The sequence below is a fragment of the Chelonia mydas genome, chromosome 14 (genome assembly GCF_015237465.2).
Source record: "Chelonia mydas isolate rCheMyd1 chromosome 14, rCheMyd1.pri.v2, whole genome shotgun sequence".
In the NCBI taxonomy this organism is placed as follows: Eukaryota; Metazoa; Chordata; order Testudines; family Cheloniidae; genus Chelonia; species Chelonia mydas.
Genome location: NC_051254.2, coordinates 28,222,542 through 28,237,843, shown reverse-complemented (window position 1 = coordinate 28,237,843; position 15,302 = coordinate 28,222,542). Strand labels below are relative to the sequence as shown.

At 47.8% G+C, this 15,302-nt stretch overlaps 1 protein-coding gene across 1 annotated transcript in view; it reads right to left on the bottom strand.

The window, feature by feature from the left end:
- The window catches only part of LOC102930021 (zinc finger protein 7), a 36,021-nt gene that overhangs the window by 6,156 nt on the left and 14,563 nt on the right, over nt 1-15,302 (bottom strand). Inside the window, exons 2-4 of the mRNA XM_043528818.1 lie at nt 11,091-11,177; nt 10,169-10,295; nt 137-250 (exon numbers count right to left, since the gene is read on the bottom strand). Of these exons, the coding sequence (XP_043384753.1) occupies nt 137-250; nt 10,169-10,295; nt 11,091-11,114 (265 nt within the window). The 5' untranslated portion in view covers nt 11,115-11,177. The remainder of the gene's footprint in view (nt 1-136; nt 251-10,168; nt 10,296-11,090; nt 11,178-15,302) is intronic.

Below are 15,302 nucleotides of genomic sequence, written 5' to 3'. Positions count from 1 at the left end.
GCGGGAAGCGCTGAGTTGAGTCCGCCATGAGGATATGACCTGCTGGGGACAATCCTGACCTGGATGAGATGAGACAGAACTGGGGGAGCTCCCAAGGGCTTGGATGGTTTCCAAGTTAGTTTAACTAAATCCTCACCTTTGTGGCTGCGTCTTGGGACCTCTCTGTCCTCAGAGCCCTGGGGATCTGGGACCCACGGCTCCTCCCCTCCTTCCAGCTGGGAGATCACGCGGGGTTTGGGAACGGGAAACCCTGCTCAGGGTAGAAAATGGGAGAGGTTGAGGCTGGTATTCACGTTGTGCTTCTCATGCAGGCAGTTCTCTGCTTTCATATCAGCCCCTTTCTTTGCTGGGCGAGGGGGTGCTTGAGACAAAGCGACTAGAAAATATTCATGGAGACCCACTCTGTGGGTTCACACATCCGGTGGCAGTCAAACGGGGTCCTCTGCAGTCCACTTAAGGCTCCCCGGTTTGTACACACACACACACACAAACACACACGTCGCTGGGGTGTAAAAATCCACCTGCCCATTTCATGGTGTAACAGGACAGTGGACTGACTTTTTAAGGTGTACTATGGGAACCTGGTCAGCCCAGCTCAGTTCCAGGATCCTTGGTCAAAAGACCAAGTCACTGAACTGGAGGAGCAGCCAGGAATTAATAAGGAAGCAACTGCTGACCTTAGCTTTACCGCCTGAGGCTGGAGTGGTACAAGTAGCTCCAGACAACCTTGTGCTCCACTTGCCAGTGATGGGCCAAGATGGCTTCTGGGGGTTCCAGGCAGTTGCCCTCAGATGTCTTTGCCCAAGAGCAAGGCATACTGGGAAACGTAGCTCACTCTGGCTGCTCTGTCAGCAGTGGGCCCTTGTTGTCAAAAAGACTAATGGCATATTGGGCTGCATTAATAGAAGCATTGCCAGCAGATCGAGGGACGTGATCGTTCCCCTCTATTTGGCACCGGTGAGGCCACATCTGGAGTACTGCATCCAGTTTTGGGCCCCCCATGTAGTGGACAAATTGGAGAGAGTCCAGCGGAAGGCAATGAAAATTATTAGGGGCCTGGGGGACATGACTTACAAGAAGAGGCTGATGGAACTGGGCTTATTTAGTCTGCAGAAGAGAAGAGTGAGGGGGGATTTGATAGCAGCCTTCAATTACCTGAAGGGGGGTTCCAAAGAGGATGGAGCTAGGCTGTTCTAAGTGGTGGCAGATGACAGAACAAGGAGCAATGGTCTCAAGTTGCAGTGCGGGAGGTTTAGGTTGGATATTAGGAAAAACTTTTTCACTAGGCGGGTGGTGAAGCACTGGAATGTGTTACCTAGGGAAGTGGTGGAATCTCCTTCCTTTGAAGTTTTTAAGATCAGGCTTGACAAAGCCCTAGCTGGGATGATTTAGTTGGGGATTGGTCCTGCTTTGAGCAGGGGGTTGGACTAGATCCCTTCCAACCCTGATATTCTATGATTCTATGAGAGAGGTCCTGGAGGCTAAATTTAGGCTGCTAGTAAGAGACTGAAGCCCAGGTCCTCTCTCTGAAGCTGAAACGCTTCCACAGGAGGGTGGTGAAGCAGTGGAATGGGTTACCTAGGGAGGTGTGGAATCTCCATCCTTAGAGATTTTTAAAGCCCGGCTTGACAAAGCCCTGGCTGGAATGCTTTAGTTGGGGTTGGTCCTGCTTTGAGCAGGGATTGGACTAGATAACCTCCTGAGTTCTCTTCCAACCCTAATCTTCTATGATTCTCTGTCAATGTCCTAGAGTGGGCCAAAGCATGCTGGGAAATCAGGGGAAGGACATGAATCCTGCCCTTACCGCAAAGACCTGGAACAGAGCTGGTGGGGAAATTTTTGACACAATGTTTTTTTTTTTAAATCAGAAAATGCCAATTTATGGAAACCAATTTCTCAGGTCCAGGATGAAGCCTAGGGTCAGAGAGCCCCATCCATTCCAATGGGTAGGGAATGCGGCTGGGATCTAGGTTTGAGTCCCCGGCCAGAATCTAGCAGAGCAGCAAGTTCAGTCTATACCTTCTGCACCCCAGGGAGAGCTCATATCTCTCTCATTCTTTGCGAACTTCCCCCATTGGAGCTGTTCCATTTTGAATAAACAATTAAATATTAATTGGGCCAACGCAAGAGAGAAATTGGTTCCACAGCCTGGGGGTTTGGGCACCCCAGAGGGACTGGCAGAGCCAAGTCTCTGCTCCAAATCAGAGCCTTGCAAACAGGGGAGTCCTGGGAGGGAGCTCTCCAGGTGCAGGAGGAGTGATTAGGTGATCCTGGGGGTGACTTTGTTGTCTGTTAGCTTGTTGTGTGCCTGCTTGATTGATGTTTATAGTGTGGTCTGTTTTGGGGGCTGTGTGCTGAGCCTAGTGGCCTGCTAGGCTAGGCTGAGACCTTACTAATGAGGCTCTTGCCAGCCATCCTTTGACCCCTTGACAAGGAGCAAGGCTAACTCAGGGAAAAGAGGGGTTTAAAAAACCTGCTTCTAAGTGACCAGAGGAGCTAGTGAACAGGGGAGTTTTGCAAGGCAACTTGGGGGGGGGGGGGGGGGGGGAAACCTGAGAGCAAGATACATCTAACAAACATACTTTAAACTTAGGCCAAGAACCCCACTCACACACACCCCAAAAAAACCCAAAACAAAACCACCAAAGAATGAAAGAACAAATGAACAAACAAACCAACCAACCCTGCAAAAGCAAAAAAGAATGCAGGCAGAAGCCCAGCAGCAGTGTGGGGGCTATCCAGTTTATTGCCCTGAATGAAACATGTATGATTATCTGCCTTGTGGGCGGGTTATGGTGGCATATTTTTGCACTCGGCGAAAAGAGCTCATGGCCCTCAGAGACTGAGTATGGGCTGTGGAGAGTGACTAAACAGGAGAAGCTAAGGGAGACAGAGAGGTAGAATAATAGAATCACAGAATATCAGGGTTGGAAGGGACCTCAGGAGGTCATCTAGTCCAACTCCCTGCTCAAAGCAGGACCAATCCCCAGCTAAATCATCCCAGTCAGGGCTTTGTCAAGCCTGACCTTAAAAACCTCAAAGGAAGGAGATTCCACCACCTCCCTAGGTAACGCATTCCAGTACTTCACCACCCTCCTAGTGAAAAAGTTTTTCCCAATATCCAACCTAAGCCTCCAGCACTGCAACTTGAGACCATTATTCCTCGTTCTGTCACCTTCTACCACTGAGAACAGTCTAGATCCATCCTCTCTGGAACCCCCTTTCAGGTAGTTGAAAGCAGCTATCAAATCCCCCCTCATTCTTCTCTTCCGCAGACTAAACAATCCCAGTTCCCTCAGCCTCTTCTCATAAGTCATGTGTTCCAGCCCCCTAATCACAGACAAGACTTTTCAGGACAGAGCAGAACGGTCTCACCCCAAGTCTGACAGCCTCTGTGCTGCTGAGGAGGATGAAAGTCTCGGGGTTAATGGCTATTAGCCAGGATGGGTAAGGAAGTCTTGGGGTTAATGGCTATTAGGCAGGATGGGTAAGGAATGGTGTCCCTAGCCTCTGTTTGTCAGAGGGTGGAGATGGATGGCAGGAGAGAGATCACTTGATCATTACCTGTTAGGTTCACTCTCTCTGGGGCATCTGGCATTGGCCACTGTCGGTAGACAGGATACTGGGCTGGATGGACCTTTGGTCTGACCCAGTATGGCCATTCTTATGTTCTTATGGGGAAGGAGGACATCCAACTGGAGCAGAGGGAAACGATTCCAGATGATGTCATGGTATTCCAGTTATTAGGAAGAGCCAAGTAATAGTAATAGGAGAGTCAATCATTAGAAATATAGGTAGCTGGGTTTGTGATGACTGGGAGAACTGCATGGTGAACTGCCTGCCTGGTGCGAGGGTTGCAGACCTCTCAAGACATCTAGATAGACATGTATGCAATGCTGGGGAGGAGCTGGTAGTCCATGTAGGTTCCAATGATGTAAGGAAGGATAGGAGAGGGCTCCTGCCTCGTACTGAGAAAGAGGGATGATCACCGAGTTATCTCAAGTGCCTATACACAAATGCACGAAGCCTGGGAAACAAGCAGGGAGAACTGGAAGTCCTGGCACAGTCAAGGAATTATGATGAGATTGGAACAACAGAGACTTGGTGGGATAACTCACATGACTGGAGTACTGTCATGGATGGGTATAAACTGTTCAGGAAGGACAGGCAGGGCAGAAAGGTGGGGGAGTTGCACTGTATGTAAGAGAGTAGTATGACTGCTCAGAGCTCCGGTATGAAACTGCAGAAAAACCTGAGAGTCTCTGAATTAAGTTTAGAAGTGTGAGCAACAAGGGTGATGTTGTGCTGGGAGTCTGGCTATAGACCACGAGACCAGGGGGATGAGGTGGACGAGGCTTTCTTCCGGCAACTCACAGAAGTTACTAGATCGCAGGCCCTGGTTCTCATGGGAGACTTCAATCACCCTGATATCTGCTGGGAGAGCAATACAGAGGTGCACAGACAATCCAGGAAGTTTTTGGAAAGTGTAGGGGACAATTTCCTGGTGCAAGTGCTGGAGGAACCAACTAGGGGCAGAGCTCTTCTTGACCTGCTGTTCACAAACTGGGAAGAATTAGTAGGGGAAGCAAAAGTGGATGGGAACCTGGGAGACAGTGACCATGAGATGGTCGAGTTCAGAATCCTGACACAAGAAAGAAAGGAGAGCAGTAGAAAACGAACTCTGGACTTCAGAAAGGCAGACTTTGATTCCCTCAGGGAACTGATGGGCAGGATCCCCTGGGAGAACAACAATAGGGGGAAAGGAGTTCAGGAGAGCTGGCTGTATTTTAAAGAATCCTTATTGAGGTTACAGGAACAAACCATCCCGATGTGTAGAAAGAATAGTAAATATGGCAGGCGACCAGCTTGGCTTAACAGTGAAATCCTTGCTGATCTTAAACACAAAAAAGAAGTTTATATGAAGTGGAAGCTTAGACAAATGACCAGGGAGTATAAAAATATTGCTCAGGCATGCAGGAGTGAAATCAGGAAGGCCACATCACACTTGGAGTTGCAGCTAGGGATTTTAAGAGTAACAAGAAGGGTTTCTTCAGGTATGTTAGCAACAAGAAGAAAGTCAAGGGAGGCAACCTAGTGACAGAGGATGTGGAAAAAGCTAATGTACTCAATGCTTTTTTTTGCCTCTGCCTTCATGAACAAGGTCAGCTCCCAGACTAGTGCACTGGGCAGCACAGCATGGGGAAGAGGTGACCAGCCCTCTGTGGAGAAAGAAGTGCTTCGGGACTATTTAGAAAAGCTGGACGAGCACAAGTCCATAGGGCTGGAAGCGCTGCATCCAAGAGTGTTAAAGGAGTTGGCGGATGTGATTGCAGAGCCATTGGCCATTGCCTTTGAAAACTCATGGCAATCGGGAGAGGTCCCAGACGACTGGAAAAAGGCTAATGTAGTGCCCATCTTTAAAAAAGGGAAGAAGGAGCATCCAGTGAACTACAGGCCAGTCAGCCTCACCTCAGTCCCTGTAAAAATCATGGAGCAGGTCCTCAAGGAATCAATACTGAAGCACTTAGAGGAGAGGAAAGTGATCAGGAACAGTCAGCATGGATTCACCAAGGGCAAGTCATGCCTGACTAATCTAATTGCCTTCTATGCCTTCTAATATGCCTGTCTCTGTGGATGAGAGGAAAGCAGTGGATGTGTTACTCCTTGACTTTAGCAAAACTTTTGACACGGTCTCCCACAGTATTCTTGCCAGCAAGTTAAAGAAGTATGGGCTGGATGAATGGACTATAAGGTGGATAGAAAGTTGGCTAGATTGTCGGGCTCAAAGGGTAGTGATCAATGGCTCCATGTCTACTTGGCAGCCGGTATCAAGTGGAGTGCCCAAGGGTCGGTCCTGGGGCTGGTTTTGTTCAATATCTTCATTAATGATCTAGAGGATGGCGTGGATTGCACCCTCAGCAAGTTTGCAGATGACACTAAACTGGGAGGAGAGGTAGATACGCTGGAGGGTAGGGATAGGATACAGAGGGCCCTAGACAAATTAGAGGATTGGGCCAAAAGAAATCTGATGAGGTTCAACAAGGACAAGTGCAGAGTCCTGCACTTAAGATGGAAGAATTCCATGGACTGCTACAGACTAGGGACCGAATGGCTCAGCAGCAGTTCTGCAGAAAAGGACCTAGGGATTACAGTGGACGAGAAGCTGGATATGAGTCAACAGTGTACCCTTGTTGCCAAGAAGGCCAATGGCATTTTGGGTTGTATAAGTAGGGGCATTGCCAGCAGATCAAGGGATGTGATCGTTCCCCTTTATTTGACATTGCTGAGGCCTCATCTGGAGTACTGTGTCCAGTTTTGAGTCCCACACTACAAGAAGGACCGAGTAAAGAGGAGAAGATATAAAGTACTGTACATGTAGGAAGTGAAAAAAAAAAAAAAAAAAAAAGAGTTCAAAGAAAAAGAATCCATCACTGTTACATCACAGAAAGGCAGACAACTAAATATTGTTTGTGTACAAATGCCAGAAGACTACATCCTAAGAGGGGTGAACTTGAGTGCTTTGTATTAAATGAGAATATTGATATAATAGCCACCACAGAAATTTGATTGAATGATGATAACCAGTGGGACACGGGAACACCAGGGTACAAAATATATAGGAATGACAGAGAAGGTCTCACTGGTGGGGGAGTGACACTACTTGTGAAAGAAAGCATAGAGCCAAAAAAGCAAAAATCTTAAAAGAATCAAACCATACCATAGAATTTCCATGTATAGAAATTCCATAGTTGAATAATAAGAGTGTAGCAGTAGGGATATACTACCGACCACCTGACCAGGATGGTAATGATGACTGTGAAATGCTCAGGGAGATTAGAGAGGTCACAAAAACAGAACACCCAGTCATAATGAGGGATTTCAACTACCCCGTTTTGACTGGGTATGTCCCCTCAGGATGGGAGGCAGAGATAAATTTCTAGACACCATGAATGGATGCTTCTTGAAGGAACTAGTCCTGGAACTCACAAGGGGAGAGGCAATTCTTGATTTAGTTCTAAATGACACACAGGATCTGGTCCAATAGGTGAATATAGCTGAACTGCTTGGTAATAGTGACCACAATGTAGTTAAATTTAATACCCTTGCACAGGGATGGATTAGGGTTTTGTGGGGCCCTGGACCAGAACAAGTGGGGGTCCCTCCCCACCCCTTCCGTACTCCTGCCAGGGAGTAGGGTTGGAGCGCGGGGGCTTGGAGACTGGAGGATAGCTAATGTAACACTGATTTTTTTAAAAGGCTCCAAAGGCAATACTGGAAAATACAGGCTTGTAAGCCTAACTTTGGTATTAGGTAAATTGGTAGAAACTATAGTAAAGAACAGATCAGACACATAGATGAATACAATAAGCTGGGGAAGAGACAACATGGCTTTTGTAAAGGCAAATTGTGCCTCACCCATTTATTAGAATTCCTTGAAGGCATCAACAAAAATGTGGACAAGGGTGATCCAGTTGATACTGTGTATGTGGACTTTCAGAAAGCCTTTGACAAGGTCCCTCACCAAAGGCTCTTAAGCAAATTAAGCTGTCATGGGATAAGAGGGAAGGTCCTCTCATGGATCAGTAATTGGTTAATACAGGAAACAAGGATAGGAATACATGGTCAGTTTTCAGAATGGAAACAGGTAAATAGTGGGGTCCCCAGGGATCTGTACTGGGACCTGTGCTGTTCAATACATTCGTAAATGATCTGGAAAAGTGAATAAACAGGGAAGTGGCAAAGTTTGCAGACAATACTCAAGATGGTTAAGTGCAAAGTTGACTGTGAAGAGCTACAAAGGGCTTTCACAAAATTGGGTGACTGGGCAACAAAATGGCAGATGAACTCAATATTGATAAGTGCGAAGTAATTCATATTGGAAAACATAATCCCAACTACACATACAACATAATTGAATTTAAATTAGCTGTTACCACTCAGGAAAGAGATCTTGAAGTCACTGTAGATAGAGCTCTGAAAACATCTGCTCAAAATGCAGCAGTAAGCAAAAAAAGCTAAAAGAATGTTAGCAATCATTAGGAAAGGGATACATAATAAAACAGAAAATATCATAATGCCACTATATAAATCCATGGTACACCCACACCTTGAATACTGCATGCAGGTCTGGTCGCCTCATCTCGAAGAAGTTATATTAGAATTGGAAAAAGTACAGAGAAGGGCAACAAAAATGATTAGGAGTGTGGAACAGCTTCCATACAATGAAAGATTAAAAACACTGAAACTGTTCATCTTAGCAAAAAGAAAAGGAGTACTTGTGGCACCTTAGAGACTAACCAATTTATTTGAGCATAAGCTTTCGTGAGCTACAGCTCACTTCACGAAAACTTATGCTCAAATAAATTGGTTAGTCTCTAAGGTGCCACAAGTACTCCTTTTCTTTTTGCGAATACAGACTAACACGGCTGTTACTCTGAAACCTGTTCATCTTAGAAAAGAGATGACTAACAGGGGATATGATAAAGGTTTACAAAATCATGAATGGTTTGGAGAAAATGAATAGGGAAGTGTTATTTACTCCTTCACACAACACAAGACCCAGGGATCACCCAATGAAATTAAAGGCAGCAGGTTTACAACAAACACAAACACACAGTCAACCTGCAGTACTCGTTGCCAGGGCATGTTGTGAAGGCCAAAAGTATAACTGTGTTCAAAAAAGAATTAGATAAGTTCCTGGAGGATAGGTCCATCAATGGCTATTGGCCAAGATGGTCAGGGATTCAACCCAATGCTCTGGATGTCCCTAAACCTCTGACTGCTAGAAGTTGGGGCTGGATGACAGGGGATGGATCACTCGATAATTGCCTGTTCTGTTCATTCTCTCTTGAGCGTCTGGCAGCGGCCACGGTTGGAAGATAGGATACTGGACTAGATGCACCATTGGTCTGACGCATTGTGGCCATTCTAGTATTCTTATATAACTGGGTCTACCACTTCCCAGATGAGTTTCCTAATGCCTGGGCTTCTATCTATTCTGGGTGGATCTCTCTGCAACAGAATTTCAAAAGGTCTCATTTTTTGTCCTGATGCGGGTGGGACAAAAAAGAAAAAAACTCCCAAACCCCTTGAAATCTCAAAATTTTCACAAGACGGGAAAACGATTTTTCATCTAGCTCTACCTGAAAGGTCTACAAGCACCTACCTACATGGGCAGGAGATTTCATGTAGCAGTCAGGTCTTTAATATAGTAGGCAAAAATAGTGACAAGGTCCAACGCTGGAAGCTGAAGCTAGATAAATTCAAGCTAGAAATAAGGTGCACAGGTTTAACGGTGAGAGGGATTAACCACTGGAACAATTTACCAAGGGACAGGGCGTGTTCGCCATCATTTGGAGATTTCAAGTCAGGACCAGATGTCTTTCTAAAAAATACCCTCCAGTTCAACCACAAGATATTGGGAATCTCTGGGTAAAATTCGCTGGCCTGTGTGATGCAGGTCAGACTAGATGGTTATAATAGTCTCTTCTTTATGAAGCTCTGAAGCAGGCTGTGCTGATGACCTCCCCTGAACACTGACAGCTAATAAACACACTCTTTTGTGTTGTTTTAAGGCAGGCATCTCTACAATTACTAAGAGGCTAGGGAGAAATATTATCACCTTGAATTGAAATAAATTGTGTGAGGGGGAACTCTATTTTCTTTACAGATCCCACAGATGTGCCTTGTCTCTGTGTGCGTCAGCACCTGTCATAGTAGATTTTCAGGCTGTAAACTCCTCGGGTCACAGACAGTCATTTACTATATGTTTGTACAGTGCTTAGCAGAATGGGGCCCTGGCCTCTTGGGCCTCTGCGCACTACTGCAAGCTAAATACTCACAGTATTAATAATGATTAAGAAGAGGGTTTAAACCACTATCAGGAATTTGGGGGAATAAAGCAAGTGTGTCCCTGTTCAAATCACTAGAGATATTAAGAGAAGAATCCCTGGTGGGTCCCAGAATCTTCTGGCCCATGAGAAGAGATGTGGAGGATGTCTCTCATATGGGATCTGGGGACTATGAAATGTATCCCTAAGATGTGGGGTCTCTTAAGCACCTCCATTGGCTTCTGCTCAGGGTTCCTTCCCTGCTCCCTTATAAGAACAGAAGACTGGAAGAGGCCCCCATGGTCACAAGCTGTACCCGAGGGGACAGGAATCCTTACCCAGTGAGGCCACAGTCTCATAATTCTCCTGCATGACGTCCTTGTAGAGGGCTCTCTGACCTGGGACCAGCAGAGCCCACTGCTCCTTGGTGAAATACACAGCCACCTCCTCGAAGGTCACCGGCTCCTGGAATACCAAGAATCCCCCATTCAGAGCTTCCTGCGCCAGCCACAGTCCCACCAGCTCAGTCACGGGAGACCTGGTTGAGCCCTCTGCTGAATTCTGCCCTGCAGGGATCGGTGTAGTTCTCATGAATCCTAGCTTAGAGTTAGAATCACCTTCCAAAAGGCCCTCACCCCACTTTCCTTGTACCCCACAGACTGTTGATGGTTCTGTCCCTGCTTTCATTACTCCCAGAAGCATCAACGGAGTGGGGAAGAAAACAGGATTTTTTTTTTTTTTTTGGGTAAAAATTCAATACTAAAAAAAATTGGACAAAACCTGAACTAGTTCAATTCCAAAAGGCAGGTCAAAAAACCATTCCCGCACCCACCTATCCCTATGGAAAATGGTATCCAAAGCCAGAAATATTTTGATTTGGAAATGCTGCCCTGGTGCTTCATGGGAGTTGTAGTCTGGGGGCCTCAAAGCTGCCATCCTCAGTAGGGTTCCCTGATTGCACTATGTCGCTCAGATAGTCCTAGACGTAACTGTGCTGGTCTCTACTACCAAAGAGCAGTGGGGCCAAAACAGGACCTGTAGCAGAAATGAGAAGTTCCTTCAGAAACTCCCAGCAGCCCCTACCCATAAAGGAGTTTAAATATGGCTTCAGGACCGTCAGGGGATTGGTTCACCTTCCACATCACAGGAGGATTCCCAACCCTCCAGGACAGGTTTGTATCCAAAGCATGAGGGCCTGTTTGACCCCAGCCTTTCACTGCCTTCTTCTCTTTTCCATGAACTCCAATACGAATGCCCTACCTGAGCCAGCTTTGCTCCAGCCATGTCCCTGCCCCATGCCCCAGGAGGGTAGTGCAGTCTGGAATGGACCGGATGTGGTTCTTCAGCCTATCAGGGCGAGAAGATGGGGCAGGTTTCAGAAGGGGCTTTAGGCCATTTCACACCCTGATTCCCACCAGGCCTTTTCCCTGTGGACAGACGCTGATGACTCAGTGGTGGTGGGAAAAGGCTTGGTTGCTTCATGCTAGTGCAGACTCGGCTCCCTGCACCAGGACCAACCCCACTACAACATTTCAACATTTCAACCCCCCACTCGCCCCAATACCAGAGTCTCTGAATCAAATACTAGAAAAGAGATGAAAAAGAGATGAAAGGAGCCACTTTGGGGGATCCCCCTGACACTGTCCCCAGAGCAGCACATTCTCCCAGCAGAGGCAGGAACTGGCTTTTCCTCTTCCTACTCCTCACCTTGTCCCAGGAAAGTCAGTCTGCCCAGGGTGCTGCAGGGAATGGGGCTGGGCAGGGCTGGGAGCCGGGAACCTCCCTCCCCACTAATTGCTCCTGCTGCCCCTGCCAGTCTCTGCCCGTCTCCCTCCTGCCCCCTCTCCCCTCCCCTCGGGCTGGGAGACTCGGTCCCTGGTCCGGGGCCTTCGCTCTCCCGGCGCCGGCTGGGCAGGCGCTCACGGGGCAGAGCCGGGGGGGGGGGCAGAAGCAGCTCTGGGACTCGCAGACCCCCGCCCCTCCGGGAGCAGAGCTGGGGCGAGGAGGGGCAGTTGGTGCAGAGTCACTTTCCTGCCCGGCCCCAGCCCTTCCCCCGGGTCTCTCCCCTCACCTGCAGGCTCCGGCTCAGGGGCTGGTGTCGGCAGACCCCGGGGCTGGTTCCAGCCCCCGGAGAAAGTCCCCCCGGCTGGGCATAGAGGGGGGTTGTCTCTCCCCCGGCTAGGGAGCAGTGGCTGCTCAGCCCCGGCTCCCCTACATGACAATGGAGGGGTCACTAATGTCTCACCCCGGAAGCTCAATTGCTGATATCCTGATCTGAGCGCAGAAAGAGCAGCCCTCTCCCACAGCTTTATCCAGAGCCCTCCTGTGGCAACAGCTAATTTCTACACTAGAGATAGATTTGCGCAGACCTCCTCCTCGGGATGCAGTTTATACAAGCAAAGACGTGCTTTTGCTAGCAGAGCTTAATCCAGGTGCTGCCCAAGCAAAATAAGCTGCAGGGACACAGCTGAAGCACTGTGATGCTGATATAACTGTGTCTGCACTATAGAAATGTCACTAAGACAATCACCCCTCTAGGTGTAGTTTAGACCTGGGCTTTAAAACCTCAAGGCTAGTCTCCAGTGCTTAATTTGTGCCAGGGCTTGCCAGGGCTTGTCAGCGCTGAGCCCTGGCACCTGTGGGCTTGACAGTTCATAGCTCCAGCATCTCTGGTCATGCTGCATCAGTTATTAATGTAAAAAAAAGTGCTTGTGCCCTGGCACCTCTTTCATTACCAGTTAAGCACTGCTAGTCTCCCCCAGTGTCACTGGGTATTGTAGCATTCATTAAACATGTCTCTGCTAGCAGCAGCTCTCACAGACAGAGGGCATGTTCCAGCAGCCTCTGTGTCTCCCATCCCAGTGAAGGTTTTGATCTGGTGGAACTGTCCCTCATGCATGTTGTCATAAATATAAAGGACAGGGTAAACACCTTTAAAATGCCTCCTGGTCAGAGGAAAAATCCTCTCACCTGTAAAGGGTTAAGAAGCTAGGATAACCTCGCTGGCACCTGACCAAAATGACCAATGAGGAGAGAAGATAATTTCAAAAGCTGGGGGGAGGGAAAAACAAAGGGTCTGTCTGTGTTATGCTTTTGCCGGGGACAGAACAGGAATGGAGTCTTAGAATTTAGTAAGTAATCTAGCTAAATATGCATTAGATTATGATTTCTTTAAATGGCTGAGAAATTAAGTTGTTAGGTTTCAGAGTAGCAGCCGTCTTAGTCTATATTTGCAAAAAGAAAAGGAGTACTTGTGGCACCTTAGAGACTAACCAATTTATTTGAGCATAAGCTTTCGTGAGCTACAGCTCACTTCATCGGATGCATAAAGTGGAAAGTACAGTGAGGAGATTTTATACATACACACAGACCATGAAAAAATATACATTGTAAGGAGAGTGATCACTTAAGATGAGCTATTACCAGCAGGAGAGTGGGGTGGGGGGAGAGAAAACCTTTTGAAGTGATAATCAAGGTGGGCCATTTCCAGGAGTTAACAAGAACGCCTGAGGAACGGGGCGGGAATAAACAAGGGGAAATAGTTTCACTTAGTATAATGACTCAACCACTCCCAGTCTCTATTCAAGCCTTTTAATTGTATCCAATTTGCAAATTAATTCCAATTCAGCAGTCTCTCACTGGAGTCTGTTTTCGAAGTTTTTTTGTTGAAGGATAGTCACTTTGAGATCAGAAATCGAGTGTCCAGAGAGATTAAAGTGTTCTCCGACTGGTTTATGAATGTTATAATTCTTGACATCTGATTTGTGTCCATTTATTCTTTTACGTAGAGACTGTCCAGTTTGACCAATGTACATGGCAGAGGGGCATTGCTGGCACATGATGGCATAGATCACATTGGTAGGTGTGCAGGTGAATGAGCCTCTGATAGTGTGGCTGATGTGATTAGGCCCTATGATGGTGTCCCCTGAATAGATATGGGGGCACAGTTGGCAACGGGCTTTGTTGCAAGGATAGGTTCCTGGGTGAGTGGTTCTGTTGTGTGGTATGTGGTTGCTGGTAAGTATTTGCTTCAGGTTGGGGGGCTGTCTGTAGTCAAGGACTGGCCTGTCTCCCAAGATTTGTGAGAGTGATGGGTCATCCTTCAGGATAGGTTGTAGATCCTTGTGTCACGGAGTCCCTGGGTGATGCTCTGGAACTGCTCCCCATGAAGCCAGTCAGGACTCTGGGGCAGTAGCCTTCCTGTGAGGAGCCTGTCTTCAGGACACAAAGCTCATACAGCTTCCACCTTCCTGAGTCTGACCTTGGAGTATTCAGCATCCTCTGCCCCTCCGTGCGCTTCCCACAGCGAGTCCGCTCAGGCGGGGCTCCTGGGGAAGCCAGAGGGTCCTGCACCCCAACTTCGCAGTCAGACGTGACTCTCAGCCAGCCAGTAAAACAGAGGTTTATTAGATGACAGGAACATGGTCTAAAACCGAGCTTGTAGGAGCAGAGAACGGGACCCCTCAGCTGGGTCCATTTTGGGGGGCAGTGAGCCAGACAGCCACGTCTGCCCTTCACTCCATGTCCCAGCCAGCCCCAAAACTGAAACTCCCTCCAGCCCCTCCTCCTCTGGGCTTTGTTCCTTCCCGGGCCAGGAGGTCACCTGATTCCTTTGTTCTCCAACCCTTTAGCTCTCACCTTACAGGGGGGAAGGGCCCAGGCCATCAGTTGCCAGGAAACAGAGTGTCGGCCATTCTCTGTGTGCAGACTCCTGCACACACATGCCCTCTAGGGCTCCGCAGTGATTATACACCCTTACCCCACCACCTAGATACTTAAGAACTGCCTAGGGGAAACTGAGGCACCCCCACACTATTCAGAGGAAATATTAAGAACAGTCCCACTTCGTCACACCTTGATAATGCGTTGGAGAGGTTTTAGTTGGGGGCTGAAGGTGACGGCTAGTGGCGTTCTGTTATTTTCTTTGTTGGGCCTGTCCTGTAGTAGGTGGCTTCTGGGTACTCTTCTGGCTCTGTCAATCTGTTTCTTCACTTCAGCAGGTGGGTATTGTAGTTGTAAGAATGCTTGATAGAGATCTTGTAGGTGTTTGTCTCTGTCTGAGGGGTTGGAGCAAATGCGGTTGTATCGTAGAGCTTGGCTGTAGACAATGGATCGTGTGGTGTGGTCTGGGTGAAAGCTGGAGGCATGTAGGTAGGAATAGCGGTCAGTAGGTTTCCGGTATAGGGTGGTGTTTATGTGACCATTGCTTATTAGCACGGTAGTGTCCAGGAAGTGGATCTCTTGTGTGGACTGGTCCAGGTTGATGTTGATGGTGGGATGGAAATTGTTGAAATTGTGGTGGAATTCCTCAAGGGCTTCTTTCCATGGGTCTAGATGATAAACACATTATCAAAGATCTACAACCTATCCTGAAGGACGACCCATCACTCTCACAAATCTTGGGAGACAGGCCAGTCCTTGCCTACAGACAGCCCCCCAACGAGAGACTGCTGAATTGGAATTAATTTGCAA